This window comes from Uloborus diversus, chromosome 4 (assembly GCF_026930045.1).
Source record: "Uloborus diversus isolate 005 chromosome 4, Udiv.v.3.1, whole genome shotgun sequence".
NCBI lineage: Eukaryota > Metazoa > Arthropoda > Arachnida > Araneae > Uloboridae > Uloborus > Uloborus diversus.
The window spans coordinates 70,892,321-70,906,585 of NC_072734.1; the positions used below are offsets into that span (position 1 = coordinate 70,892,321).

The 14,265-nt window shown below is 29.7% G+C and overlaps 1 protein-coding gene across 1 annotated transcript in view; it reads right to left on the reverse strand.

Moving 5' to 3' along the window:
* Positions 1-13,933, reverse strand: part of LOC129220625 (protocadherin Fat 4-like) — a 190,189-nt gene extending 176,256 nt beyond the window's left edge. Inside the window, 3 exon segments of the mRNA XM_054855055.1 lie at positions 5,724-5,789; positions 12,967-13,017; positions 13,927-13,933. Coding sequence (XP_054711030.1) covers positions 5,724-5,789; positions 12,967-13,017; positions 13,927-13,933 — 124 coding nt within the window.
* Between the last annotated feature and the right edge of the window lie 332 nt (positions 13,934-14,265).

A 14,265-nucleotide genomic window follows, 5' to 3' on the forward strand; every position in this document is an offset into this window, starting at 1 on the left:
AAATCATTAAGTAGAGATTTGAAACCTAACAATTATATTAAAGTTATACTTGTACATAAAAACTGGCAACATTTTTTTTTTCAGCCATTTTGTTTTAGCTCAAGAAATGATTGGCTGATAATGTCAAATACAAATTTTAAAAAATTCCGAAGTTTATTGTTAAAGTATAGACAGTCTTAAATAATTGAGACATATTTTTAGTAAATTGCCACTGATTATTAATAATAGAACAAGTATGTTTGTAAAATTTGCATATTAGGGATACTTGATGTCTTCGTTTAGAGGGATACATGATCCCAGGGATTAAGTCTCCATATGACAATGTAAACACAATGAAAACAATATAAATATTGTTTACTTAATTGACATTAACTTTAAATATTCAAAACCATGTTAACATAATAAAATTTATCATATTGAGTGATAGATTTGATAAATCACTGCAGTAAATATGCTAAATAATTAAATAATTAGTTCGCACTTGTAACATACAGAACACCTCAAACATTTAAAAATAAATTAAATCTACTGATAAATTATGTTTTGATCAGCCAAATGAGCTTGAACAAGTTGAAATAGATGTCAAATCTTTGTTTGAAAGAAAAAAAAATCATTTTGTTAGAGTTAGATTAACAACAAAAAAGTAAGTTGCCCATTATGTAGACACATTAGCAAATAGAATGCTTAGTTAGATTTCTAGAGTTTGAAATAAGTTTTCTAAAGCGAAATGGTAACATGCTTAATCAATCTATTTTTCCTGAAAAATTGACAAAAGTGTTAGTTAATGAAAATGAATGTGTTAAGTTGCATGCATTCAGATGGGTTGAGCTGAACTAAGAACTACAACAAACGAATTGGTTGCATTTGACTTTTCAGGTTTTGAAAACATATGAGATAAGCTTTCTTTTTTATAAGTACACTGATAGTTATTTTTTTTCTTTCCTCTTTTCAAAAATTAATTCAATTGATCAAATTCTTGATTTATCAAGCTAGACAAGATGTTAGCAAATAAGATGATTTTCGTGCTCGTTATCCTATTTTTTTTTATTTGTTGTAATTTTAGCTTCATTACGCTACTTTAAGAAAATAGTTAATTTTATTTATAAAACATAGTATTTTTTGTCCACAACTGTATTGGGTAATAAGTATCTGATCACAAGCATCATTAGTTCAATAAAGTTGTGTACATTTTTTTACAAATGTCTAGTGAAATTTGAAATTATGTTATTTTGTGCGCACATTATTATAATCTAATAAAGAAAATTATTTTGGTGGGATTAGTGTGGATAAAATGGTGTTATGTTTTAGAAACATTGTGTATCAATCCATAAATTGTATAAAATCCATAAATAAATTGCCGATCTAATGGAAAGTCTATGTCTAAGTGGGATGAAGTATCCCGCATGAAAGGATCATGTATCCCTTGATGTGGGGAGACATGATCCCTTTATGAAATTTTTGAAAAAAATTATTTCACCAAAAATATCTGTTTAATTTCAACTAAAAAAAATACTGTCAGATAGAGGAAAAAATTACCTTTCTTCAGGTACTTAAAAAAAAAAAAAAAAAAAAAAAAAAAAAAAAAAACTGATAATTTGCAGCAAAGAAAAGAATTGAAAACTAAAGTGGGGACCAAGTATCCACAGTCTCCCCTATATCTAATAACTAACTGGTTTTTTTCACGAATAATAGGTTTTTCTCAAAAAAAAACTTCATTTTGCTCCTATATATAAAAAATTCAACTTCTCCAGAAGCATTTTGTTTTTTCAATTTAATTCTTAACTCATTAAATCATCTTTTTTTCGAAGGCGAAAAAACTCTTTTTCGCTAATTGTAATAAATGTGTCCTTTCTCAAGCAAATGAAAAATTAATACATCTCATAACAGCTAGTTTTTCTTACAATTGATTATCTGATAATGAACTAGTTATTCTCACAAGTAGTTGATTCAGCTCTTAAGTAATTTACTATTTTTAACCTATTCCATTACAGATAAACTAATACGCAACTCAAAAATTTTGTTTTTTCTCCTCGGCAAAAGAAAAATATTTCTGTGATCGATATGAACATGCACTTTCTTAAACAAATGAACATTTTCAAGCCTTTTTTCCAGTTTAAATACTAAAAAGATGAAGAATTCTATTCCTAATTCTGCTTCCTAAAAAATTCAATCAACTTAAATGATTCACAACTTCATTCTGGTGGTAAATCTCCATTTGTGCTAAAAATAAGTCTATTATATCTCCCTCATTTAACAAATGGCTCCAACAATCTGAAATTAATCTGCAGTTTAATATAGCGTGATACGGAAAGACACGCAAATAAGACATTATTTAAAACGGATCATTTTGGTCACTCGCTCGATTGATAACATTTGTTTCTTTTTTCATGTTGTTTAATTTTTTTTATTTGCGTTAGTAAAATTTTAAATGCGATGAAATTGAACACTTTTCAGTCCGCCTAAATTAAAATTTTGATTATAGTCGCTACAAAGAAGTAACGTAGAACTAAAATTATTTCGAGTTTGAAGCAAGCACGAAAAGGAAATAACTTCTAAAAATGTAAAACGAAATGACCATGTTTTTTTTTTTTTTTTTTTTTTTTGGTTTCAAAAAATTATACAACCCGAGGTAATTTTGATCATGAGTCATTATTACGTACGATTCATTAATGCCCTTTTTGCATTTTATTTTATAGCATAAATTCAAAAAATCTGAAAAAATGCTTTGATATTTATTGAAAATTACCACTTTTGAAATGTGGGGTAATCTCCGATATCCCATAGAAATTCCACACGAAAACCATGTTAAAAAACATGGCAACAGTCCTTGTTTCCAAAAACTCTACTTTGTCAGAAACAAATTTTCGTTTTATAATTATTGCTTGGGACAAACAAGTGATTCTACCACAGCTTCAACATTGCACGTTATATAAAGATAGAAGACATTACCATCTATCTTGTGAGCCAAAAGTTGCTTTTTCTGCGTGCATTTCTGTTTCAGAAACTAAATATTTAAAGCTTTCAGGGTCTGTGTTCTACATCAGATATGGATATTCATGCTGTAATAAGCTAAGAATTCACGGCAGTTGGACACAACATGGCTCATCAGCCACGTTGCATTCATGAACGTGCGTTAATGTTCAATCACTGTGAAGAAGGATCTCAAGTAAGACAGTAGACTCAACTAGCCATGCACTGACGAGAAAGCTCACTGCGCTGGATAGAGCTGCGACCATGTGAAGAGTAGATATCCGTTATACAAAGTTAAGTTACCATCCATCTTGTATCCCAAAAGTTGCTCTTTCTCGTGCATTTATGTTCAAGCAATTCAATATTTAAAACTTTCAGGGTCCATGCTCTACATTCATACTGTAATAAACTAAGAACTCACAACTGTTGGACAGAGCATGGCTTATAAGCCATGTTGTATTCACGACATGCGTCAATGTTCAATCACTTTGAAGAAGGATCTTAAGTAGGACAGTAGACTCAAATAGCCATAAACTGACGAGAAAGCTCACTGCACTGGATTGAGCTGCGACCATGTGTAGTTATCCGTTATGAAAAGATAGTGGACATTACCATCCATCTTGTGTCCCAAAAGTAGCTCTTTCTGCTTGCATTTCTGTTTCAGCAGTTCAAGATTCAAATTTTTCAAGTACTAAGTTCTGCAACACATATTAATATTCATGCAGTAATAAACTAAGTATTCACAACTGCTAGACACAAGATAGCGTATAAACTATATTCCGCGTCAAAATTCTATCTCTTTGTATAAGTGATTTCAAGTAAGACAGAAGACTCAAATAGCCATGAGTTGACGAGAAAACCCATTTTGCTGGAATCAAGAATTGTAAAAACTTCAATTTCATTTACTACATATAAAACTAAGCTAAAGATGTATAGATGATTCTCTTAATTTCCAAACAATGCCGTCAGACATGCTTCATTAAGTTTTTCAAAGAAAAAAACTGTCCCCGTTTCGTTTGAAATCAATCCTTAATTCTCTCCATTAACGTTCCTTTTCCCCTTAAAACAGAAACAATTGAATTGCAAACTTCAAAAGGAAAAACGGTCATTTATCAATTACAAAAATATCAACTCAAAGAATCCTGATAATTCCGTGCTCATTAGTTAAAAAATCTAATTAATTCTATTTATACACAAATCAATAATAAAAGCATTAGCTTGAAAGAGACTCAGTTCATTATAAAACAACGCGATTTCAATGTTTCCAAACAAAGGACTTTTTTCGGAATACGTTGTTCGTCAATTGTTTTTCTATCCGCTTTAGCTTCCGTCTCATTGTATGTCACTAAGTGTAACACCTTCGTAATAACTGATTCTAATAATATCACAAAAGAGTTTTCTCTGATACTATCTTTTGAAATTATTATTTCTAAATTAATATGTTTCGACAAGATTTAAAGCCCATAAGTGTCATATTGTTCTCAAAGATTGGTTGTTTGGACATTAATGGAGAAATGTATTTCCTATAACTCGTTCCCATTTAAACTTCGTCAGAAAGTACAGTTCGAGATATTAGTAAGGTACTAATAACTGACTTACATTGTTGCAATAGCTAAAGTGATTAATAATTTAACCTGAATTGATTCAAGAATTGTAAAATATAGTAGTAATTGATTCTAGGTGTACCGCCAAAATAATTGTATAATTTTTTTAATTAATATTTTTTAGTTGGATTCAAAACAAAAAAGTGTCACCTTGTCTTTAAGTTAATTTATACTTTCAGTGGATAAATGTCGTTACTCTTTCTCATTTAAACTTTGTAAGAAAATGCAGTTTGAGACACAGGTGTTGTAGTTATAACTGACTTGCACTGCAGCAATGACTAAAGTGATTACTGATTCAAACTGTTTTAATACATGAACCCTTAAGTACAATAGTAACATATTGAAAGTACAAACTCGAAGTAATATTCTCTACTGATACTACCTTTGAATTATTGTTCCTATATTGATATTTTTCGATAAGATTTAATAGCCATTAGTGGCGTGTTGTGAAATTGGTTAATTTATGCATCAATAGAGATGTTTAAAACTTGATTCTCATTTCAAATTTATCAGAAAATGCAGAACGAAATATGAGTATTGCAGTGATAAGTGAATTGTACTGCAGTTATAAATTAATCGTGTTTCAACTGCTGCTTCTATTGCCAAACAAAAAATATTTTATACTGATGCTCTCTTTTTTAGAAATTCGAAACTAATATTTTTCGAGTAGATTTAAAAACTTTTAGAGCCATTCCATGGAAAGCAGACATTTTGTTTTGCACGTTACAGCTTATATATTTCTTTAAAAATAATAATTAAAAAGGATAATTGATAAGATTTAAATGCTTAAGAAATCAAGCATATATTTTGCAATCTTTTTAATCTCTTAAGCAAAAAGTTTTAAGTAAAACTACTACTTTATAATGAAATATATAAGCCGTCACGAGTGGGACAAAATGATGTCTTTTCGTGGTATTTCTCATTGAATGTCGCGTTATTCTCGAAAAAAGATAAAGTAAACATTAATCAATCTATTTCCGACTGTTAAGTAGTATATTAATGTGTATTAATTTAGAAATATATTTACTATCACTGATGGACTATATTTTCTGTTGCTGTTTATAATTTAAACTTTGACAGAAAATGCAACTCCGTTGAGTGTTCATAACTTTAAAAATAAAATTTCTCATCATAAGAACTACAACTTACCAACAGCTATATTTTCGTCTACTCTTTCGAACCTCCGGTTTTCGCCGATAGGGTAAAAGAAGCATGCTGCAAAATGAAAAGAAATACACATTAGCCGAAGAGAAAACAGTTATTAGAAAACAAGATTTATTAACAAATATCACATTTATTCAAACCAGCAACATGTTATTTTAAAGTTTCTCTAAATAACAACTTTGTATTGCGTTAGCACGGTCTCAGTAGTTAATGATATGATGTGCACAAAAGATTGTTGGATTACAGAGGCAGTTATTATGAGCTCAAAATGAATGTCTTTAACTGAAAAACGTTTTTAAAGATAGTATTATAGTTATATTTAACGTAAGTTTCTAAATCTAAATATTATGTTTTAATGCTAATTTAAACAAGCTATTTATTTTAGTGGTTTAAAGCCACAAAATTGTTGTTCTAGAATTGTTGTTATTTAGTGCATAAAATTGAGTACTAAGTAGGTTTTAATTTCTGAACTTTTTTTTATGGAGAATGTGCTGAGAGGGAAAAAAAAGCGTAAATATAAATATTTATGCCATGATAAACTACCTGTAGTTAACAATGCGACTTTAAGCACCATTTTATAATTTCGATGAAAAGGGCATAAAACGAAGAACTGCATTTTTAATTAACGGTATAAAATGGTCCTGAAATTTACAATGCTTACCTTTTAGTTATTTTTTTTTATAAAATGTCAATTACTACTTGCAGTGTCAACCACTGGCACTTTTACCTTAATGAAGGGGGAATTATTTCTAACATGGTTAAAAGTGCAATGTATCTGAATAGACAAATTATTAGATACAGTAACTTCTATGCAACGAGATATAAAAATATATATCGTGTATTGAGTGACACTTTGTTTTTAATGCACATATAAAACCGCATAGAAAATTTTTTCGTTTTCACAAAAGAATAAGTCGCGTAATAAATCCATAAGAAATTAAAAATGAATAAAACAGTTGCACAGTTAAAAGCAAGTTTATTAGCATCCCAAAATGAAATTTAAGCTAGCCAATATGTTTGAAAAAATTTTACGGTACATATTGGTGTAAAATGGAGGACTTTTGCAGACGTAATAGTTCGCATTGCCAAGTAATTCACTTTTTATTTTTTAACAATACAATTTCCTGAGCGGTAAAAGTAGTTACAAGATGGAGGGTGGTACGTTTTACGGAAAACATTCGAGAACTTTTTTACATTGTAGGAAATAATGAAAATTGCATTTAATGGACATTGAACTAAGACAAGCATGTTTGGTATTCTTAATAAAGCTAGAAAGTTGCCTGTCAAGGTATGACGGGTGAAATATGTTTCTACTCTTCTAAATTTGAACGAAGACTTCGTCTGTTTGGTGATATTTTGATATTTGAAATTTTAACCCAAACTCCAGTGGATTAACCCTACACTCCAGTGGATAGCGTTAATTTTCAACCACTTTTTTTGATTTTTCATTCCCCTGAAATGACAGTCTTCCCAGTAAAACTGTTAGGTTACCGGATCGAGTTCGGCCTTGTCACAATAAAGCCTTTCCCTGCATGTTAAACACTACTAAAACATATTATCAAACTATCATGGCGTTCCACGAGTTTCATTGTTGAAACTCGCGGGTTACTCGATTATTGGCTGTTATATATATGAGGATTATAAATGAACTTTTGACTATATGAAAAAAAAACCCAAATAAAATAACTATTCCGTCGCATTTTATCAAATTGTTACAATCACGATCTCGCATAATTATATTTGAATAACTACAGTCAAACCACCAAATCACTGGGCAGTATTAGTCACGTAAATGAACAATAATTGATTTTCTTTAAGCTGCGCATCATCTTCACAGCGAAGAATGTTCATTGTCCAACCACGAATGGGGGTTATGGTTCCGTATGTTTAGAACCTCAACGCATTAAGAGGCTGATGCTTCCGTCACGAATGATTTTAGAAGCATAAGGTATCGATTAATAGGATGCGGTTAGGGATGATGAAATGCATTTCGTGACTATTTGCATTAGGTTCGATATGCCTTTCGTGACTATTTATATCATGTTTTGAAACTTTGCCATACGGTCATCCTCGGAAGCAAATGGCAGTGGTTTCTCTAGTTGTTAGTAATGAATTGAAATATTTAATGAATAAACAAAACTTGGCTCAGCAACGATATTATTAATGTTTTGATTAGGATGCTAGCATTAATTCGATATTTTTTAAGGGTTGGTGGAAAAACTCTTAAGCAAGTTAATGCTTAAAAATAAGAAATAACAACTTATGATCGCACAAAATTGCAGATAACTGCAGACACGTGTTTCAGGGTTACAAAGAACCCCTATTTCAATGCAATTTTGCGCAATTATACGTTGTTATTTATTATTTTTATTTTTTTTAAGTGCAAAGGTATTTATTCAACTTATGTTAATATGCTTATTAAAAGTTTTTGATTCCAGAATAATTCATTTGTAAATGATATGATTATTTTGTTTTGCTCATCTAATGAAATAAAGTTCATATATTGTGTTGTGCACATATTTCTAGGCATAATGATTGTGACAATCATTCGGTTCTGAAAAAAATCTGTTAAAATTGTATCTTACTCCCTCATTGCTTGCGTATCTCCAAGCATGTATGAAGATTTAATCACATTTTAAGAAGGTCCAGATTTCAATGACGAATTATGCAAATTTATTGATTTCAATATGGATTTGCCATTTCAAAAAAAAAAAACTTATAAGGTTTTTGTCAAACAAAAGATATCCCAAGATAATTAATTGATCAACATGCTTTGCTTTTTAACTATGTGTCATGTGTGCTTGATTTTATTAAAAACTAAAATAAAAAGATAAACAGCACGATTTTTTAAAATCTCTATGGAAAGATAAAACAGTTTTGTATTTTTCCACAAGGAATAAAAAAAAAATGTGATTATAAGATCTATAATATAAATCAAGTTCTTTCTGAAGAATGGGTCGCAATGAATGAAAAACCCACTGAAACGTTATGTGTATCTCATTTTCTCACCGAAAGTATTAAAACCTTAACTTTCCATGTTTTATTGCTTTTAAGTGGTCAAAAGTTAGACAACAAAAGACAGTCAGTTAGACAGGTCAAAAGACAGTTAAATAAATAACTTTCACTCGTCCAGTTTACAAGACGAAATAATTACATAACCTTTAAAATAATGCGAATGCAAAAACAGTGATACCTCGATTTTTCGTTTTTCCCGTATTCTACGTTTTTCCCTCAAGTTCCGGTTCTTCCATATAATAATAATTCAACACGGATTATAAATTTGTTTTTTTTTATAGAATTTTCCGCATTTTACGTGTTTTCTGTAAAATGGAAAAAAGAGAAAAAATGCTTTTAAATGAGCAATATTTCTTCTTTTTTGCTTTTTAAATGCTAATCCAAGATGTTTAAACTTCATTATGGAAACAGAAATTCATTCCACAGACTCCTGTCTTCTGTCTGGTCAAAGTATTTCAATCCTGGAAGTATTTCTATCCCGGAAATATTTCAATCCTGCTGCATTAACTTTGAACTCAAGGACTGAACTAACAGTCCACTCTTACTGATGATTTTTAACCTAAACACAAGGATTCGCAACTTAAATGTGCTAAAATAATTCAAAAACGGTATGTGTGTCATTCTCCAGAAAATGTAACTTTTCAACGCAAATATTTTTCAATTTCAAAACCTTTTGTTTTCTTTTTTTCTTTTCATTCTTACATGAAAGTGTTACCTACTAGAAGTAACCACAAACAATGACCCAGCTATGTTCAGTTATTTTGCTCATAAATAAAAAAAAAAAATGCCTTGTTCTCGGAAATTAAAAAAAAAAGAAAAAAACTTTCAATGTTTCAAAATCGAGGCCAATTTAATATCAAAGTCGTAATTTTGTTAAGTGTGCAAACAATGAGGCATTTTAATGATTAGAGGGAATATAATATTAAACTGTCTTAATTAAACTACGGCTTAGTTAGTAGTTATCCTTTTAGTTCAAATGTGTGTTTAAAATAGTGTTAGTAAATTTGAGAATATAATGGCAATTTATAATTTTGGTAGAATGCCTAAAATTGATGCATTTCTCCTCCATCATTTCTTTTCACCTCAGGAATAATGACATTGATAAGGTCTGTCACGGAGGTGAAATTCACGAGGTGAGGAATTTTCCATTTATATAGGCCTAATGAATACATTTTTCAAGGAAATATTTTTTTTCTTCGTTGCTATAATCTGCACACGTTAAGAAATTTATAAACATGTTCACTTCTTTTTTTTTTTTTTTTTTACATTAATTTACATCCCAGAAAATTAAGTTCATGGAGGTCAGAAGTCACAATAACCACGCTTAGTTTTTAAAAAAAAATCTATCTTCTTGTTTTTTGACAAAAATCTTACCACAACTTCTTTATGGCCGAAAATAAACAAGGGGACTCCTTTGTATCATGGGAAATAAAATTTGATGTCATTACTGTCACGCATTAATGAGGAATCGCATTTTGTGTTTAGGTAACGGAGGTGAAAATATATTGTGTGACATGACTCCTTATCCTACTAAAACGAACTAAAATACAATATTAAAAAATTAAATATACTTAAAGAATTAGCATTTGAGACACTCGTGAAAGGAATAATAAATAAATATGTAGAAACTTTTAATTAAACAAGTAATTTAGCAACATAAACACTCAGGTGTGTGACATGCCACGTAGGTGAGAATTCATATGTTGTGAGCCAAGAATATACCAAAATAAAATTGATTATTAAAAAAATTGTTGACAGTTTTAAATAGATATCTTTTTGATGAAATTAAAAAGCAATGTTAAATGAATTTTTCTTTAAAGTTTTTACTGTACAAGGCGTGTGACAGAAAAGTTATACTTTTTGAAGAATGACCCATGTATAACAATGTTATTTTTTTAATAATAGATATTATACATTTCGACAGAGTCGTCTTTACTACCTTAGTTTTTTTTCTGCTTGATTTTTTTCTTTTTATGTATTTCCCGTATTTTACGTTTTTTAGAACAAGTCCCTTGAGAAACGTATAATCGAGGTTTCACAGTATATACATTCGAAATAGGTGCTTTTAGTACGGATAATCACAACTATGTGTTTATAGTTGTAGTTGTGCAATTAATAATATTATTACATAAAAAGTGTTAATAGAATTTTTTTTTAAAAATCAATATTTCATTCATAATTTTCGGCACATGTTACATAAGGATGCAGTTTTAGTTTTAATTTTCTTTTACAACTCACCCTCTTGCTAAAAAAAATGTAGCACAATTTCTTCATCAGAAAAATATCGCCTTGTTCTTAAAATAAACCCATTAAAACACAATAAATGCGTCCCAGTTAAAATACCTCTATCAGAAGAACGAACGCAACATCAACTAGAATTACAATCGTAAATATGTACCTCAAAATGCAAATCGAATCATGAAGTTTTAGAAGACAAATGCAGCGAATATGACTATGCAGTATAAGATCTCTTAGCATTTGGTAATCGTAAGAAATCATCTTAATGGCTTCGTCAAATCATTAGTCCGGAGTTAACATTTTTCATCGATGGTCAATATATGCACGATGTTAATCTATTCTTCGAAGACAATAAGGAATGCTTGATTTTAAGCTAGACCTTAAAAAAAACTTTTCGTTACCAACAAATCATTGTTCAATGCCAAAAGCTGCACGAAATGGTTAAATGGTAATCAGATATAAGATGTAAAATATTTAAAAGAATAGAGATTAAAACAAATGACAAAACATTTTCAGAAGAGGGCAAAGAAAATACATACAAAAGGGGTAGGGATTTTTTATTTATTTATTATTATTATTATTATTTAAATTTTTTTCATGTTCAGGTGAAAGAAGAGGAAGTCGAAAAAAAAATAAAAACAAATATAGGTTTTTTTTTTTTTTTTTTTTTAACTTGCATTTTCCAGATGAAATTATAGTTTTACAAGCAATTTAAAATAATAACAAGGTTATTTTTTAGTGTTTTTCCCTCCCCTTGTAGGCAAGGAATACCTGATTGACGCACTTTGTGATATGCTTCTTGACGATGTTAAAAATTAAATGAAAATATCTTGAATAAATAAAGGTTTTAATTATGTTTTTATTATGCCATTCATACTAACTTGGCTTCGTTTAACAACAAAAATTAATTAAATGCCTCCTTTAGAATAAGGACAGCAATACCTGAAAATACCCTTAACGTTAATATACGTTACTATATCTACATCAAGCGTTAAATACGCTTGAAGAAAAAAGATCATATAGTATATGCAAAAATAAGTCATTTGCTAACAATAATAAGAAAAAAAATTAATAATTTGGTATTCTGGGTTTTTTTTTTTTATATATATAAAATTTGGATTAACACATATACAATTTTTCTTCTACTTTACTAATCAGTCTCGAAAATGTTTGTCCTTTTTCAGATGTCACTTATAAATTAGATAAAAAATTTGAATTACGGGAGAGTTTTCGTTAAATCAACATAAGAAGCTGAAATATATTTGCATTCTTTTTCTATTTATGTCTCTGAATTTTTGTCACTAACGATATTTGGATCATATTCATGTAGATAGAATCAATTTTTAGAGTAAAATAAATCCTACTAATTTCTTTTCTAATTTAAGAACTATTTTTTTATATTGATTTAACATTTCGCTAGTAATAAATATCATCGAATTTAAACATCAGCAAAACTTTACTATCAAAATAGAAAGTTAAAAATCTTACATGCTAAGCAATGTGGTATTTTGAATAACAGTTAACGGTCCGACAATTTTATTTATTTATTTATTTTATTTTTCATTAGGATGTTTCTTGTTGAAATCATAACATCACTGTATTTTATTTAAAAATATTTGCTGAAAAATGTCCCACTTTATAAGGTTTTCATCTTTTTCACGGTTTCAAGATGTTAATGATCATTGATTTGCTTATTTTAAAGATTTCTTCATTAATACATTATTTCACGATTGTGTTTTCACCTTAATGGAAATGTAAAACAAGTCTTTTCATGAAACAAAAAATAAATAACGATCATTTTGCATTCGCAATTATTCAGAAAAAGTCATCAAAAAAGATATTTTATTTCAAACCAACGAAAACATATGAAACATTGAGTAAGTATAAAAAAAATAAACCAATGAAAAAAAAAAAGATAATCCAGAAAAAATGTTCTTCAGAAATTTAAAATGCCATTATTTGGATACATCGTTACCAACTTGACTTCCAATGTCTCCTTTTTTGGCAGACCAAACAAAAACAGGAACTAAAACAAAGGGATAATGAAAGCATTTTAAACATTAGACACCTGCTAACACTTCTCAGTGACAGTCTCAGTACGTGCGTGCAGACAAAATCCTCCAGCGCATCATTTATCAAACAAGTCTTCCCCGAGAAATAGAATCAGTCCATCGCAAACCGTTCCCCAACTAACCCACTGACACGAAATCATCAGTGTTCCACGATGATGACCCACTCGTTCTTTCCTTTTGGAAAGCACCCCTGAGCCTCCCGTCCTCAGACACAACCGAGGGAGGATCATTTCATTATCTTCGCCAACGATCTGGTTGACCAGATTTACGGATGGTTGACCGGTAGTGGTGTTGGACAATGCGCGGACACGTCTTCTGGAATCCAGTAATGAACCTTAGTTTTCTGCTGAGGTAAAGCTCCGTGCTAATCTTCTTGAAGAATTTGGGTAATGATTTCGGGATGGACAAGATCGCGTATCAATTGATCTGGTTTTTCAAAATGAGTGGGTTGAATAAAAATTTAACAGTCTAAAATTTGCTTCAAGGATGATTAAAAACGCATCTAAAGGATGACTGTCAGTGTCCGTGCTAATCAACGTGCGGAACTTGGATAATGGTTTCGGAATCATGGATGGACAAACTCACGTATCTATTGATCTAGTTTTTCAAAATGAGTGGGATGAATAAAAATTTTAGTTTATTTCAAGGAAGATTAAAAACGTCTCTGAAGGGATGAATGTCAGTCAAATAAATTGAGAACATGTACTTAAAGGCCGGTAGCTTGTATAATTATTTTCTATTAGGTTTCTAAGATTTCATTTCTCATTCGAATATGACATTACTGCTCTCTTTTAGACTAGAGGACAACTCTGTGACATTGTTTACTATTGTTTTAGGTGATGTTGTCTGCTCTTACAACTTACTAGGCATTGTCTAAAAGGGATCATTTTCTGAAGGTAATACAATTTATTCATTTTAATTCTTGCTAAAGATTTAATATGAATAGCTAAAATTTTAATAAAAATATATATACCAGCTAAAATTTTAGTAGAACGTTTTGCCAACCTCAGTACTTTTTGAAGTAAATTTACAACTAAGGAATTGGTTCTGTTGTTTTTTAAAATTATTTTGTGGAAAAAAAATAATTTTACATTTTCAAAAAATAGTAAAAATCCATTTGAATACAATTATTTAATAATAAAAAGGATAAAATATATTTCAGGCATGGATGAAAACATAATGTAAAAAATGATGCCTGTCAC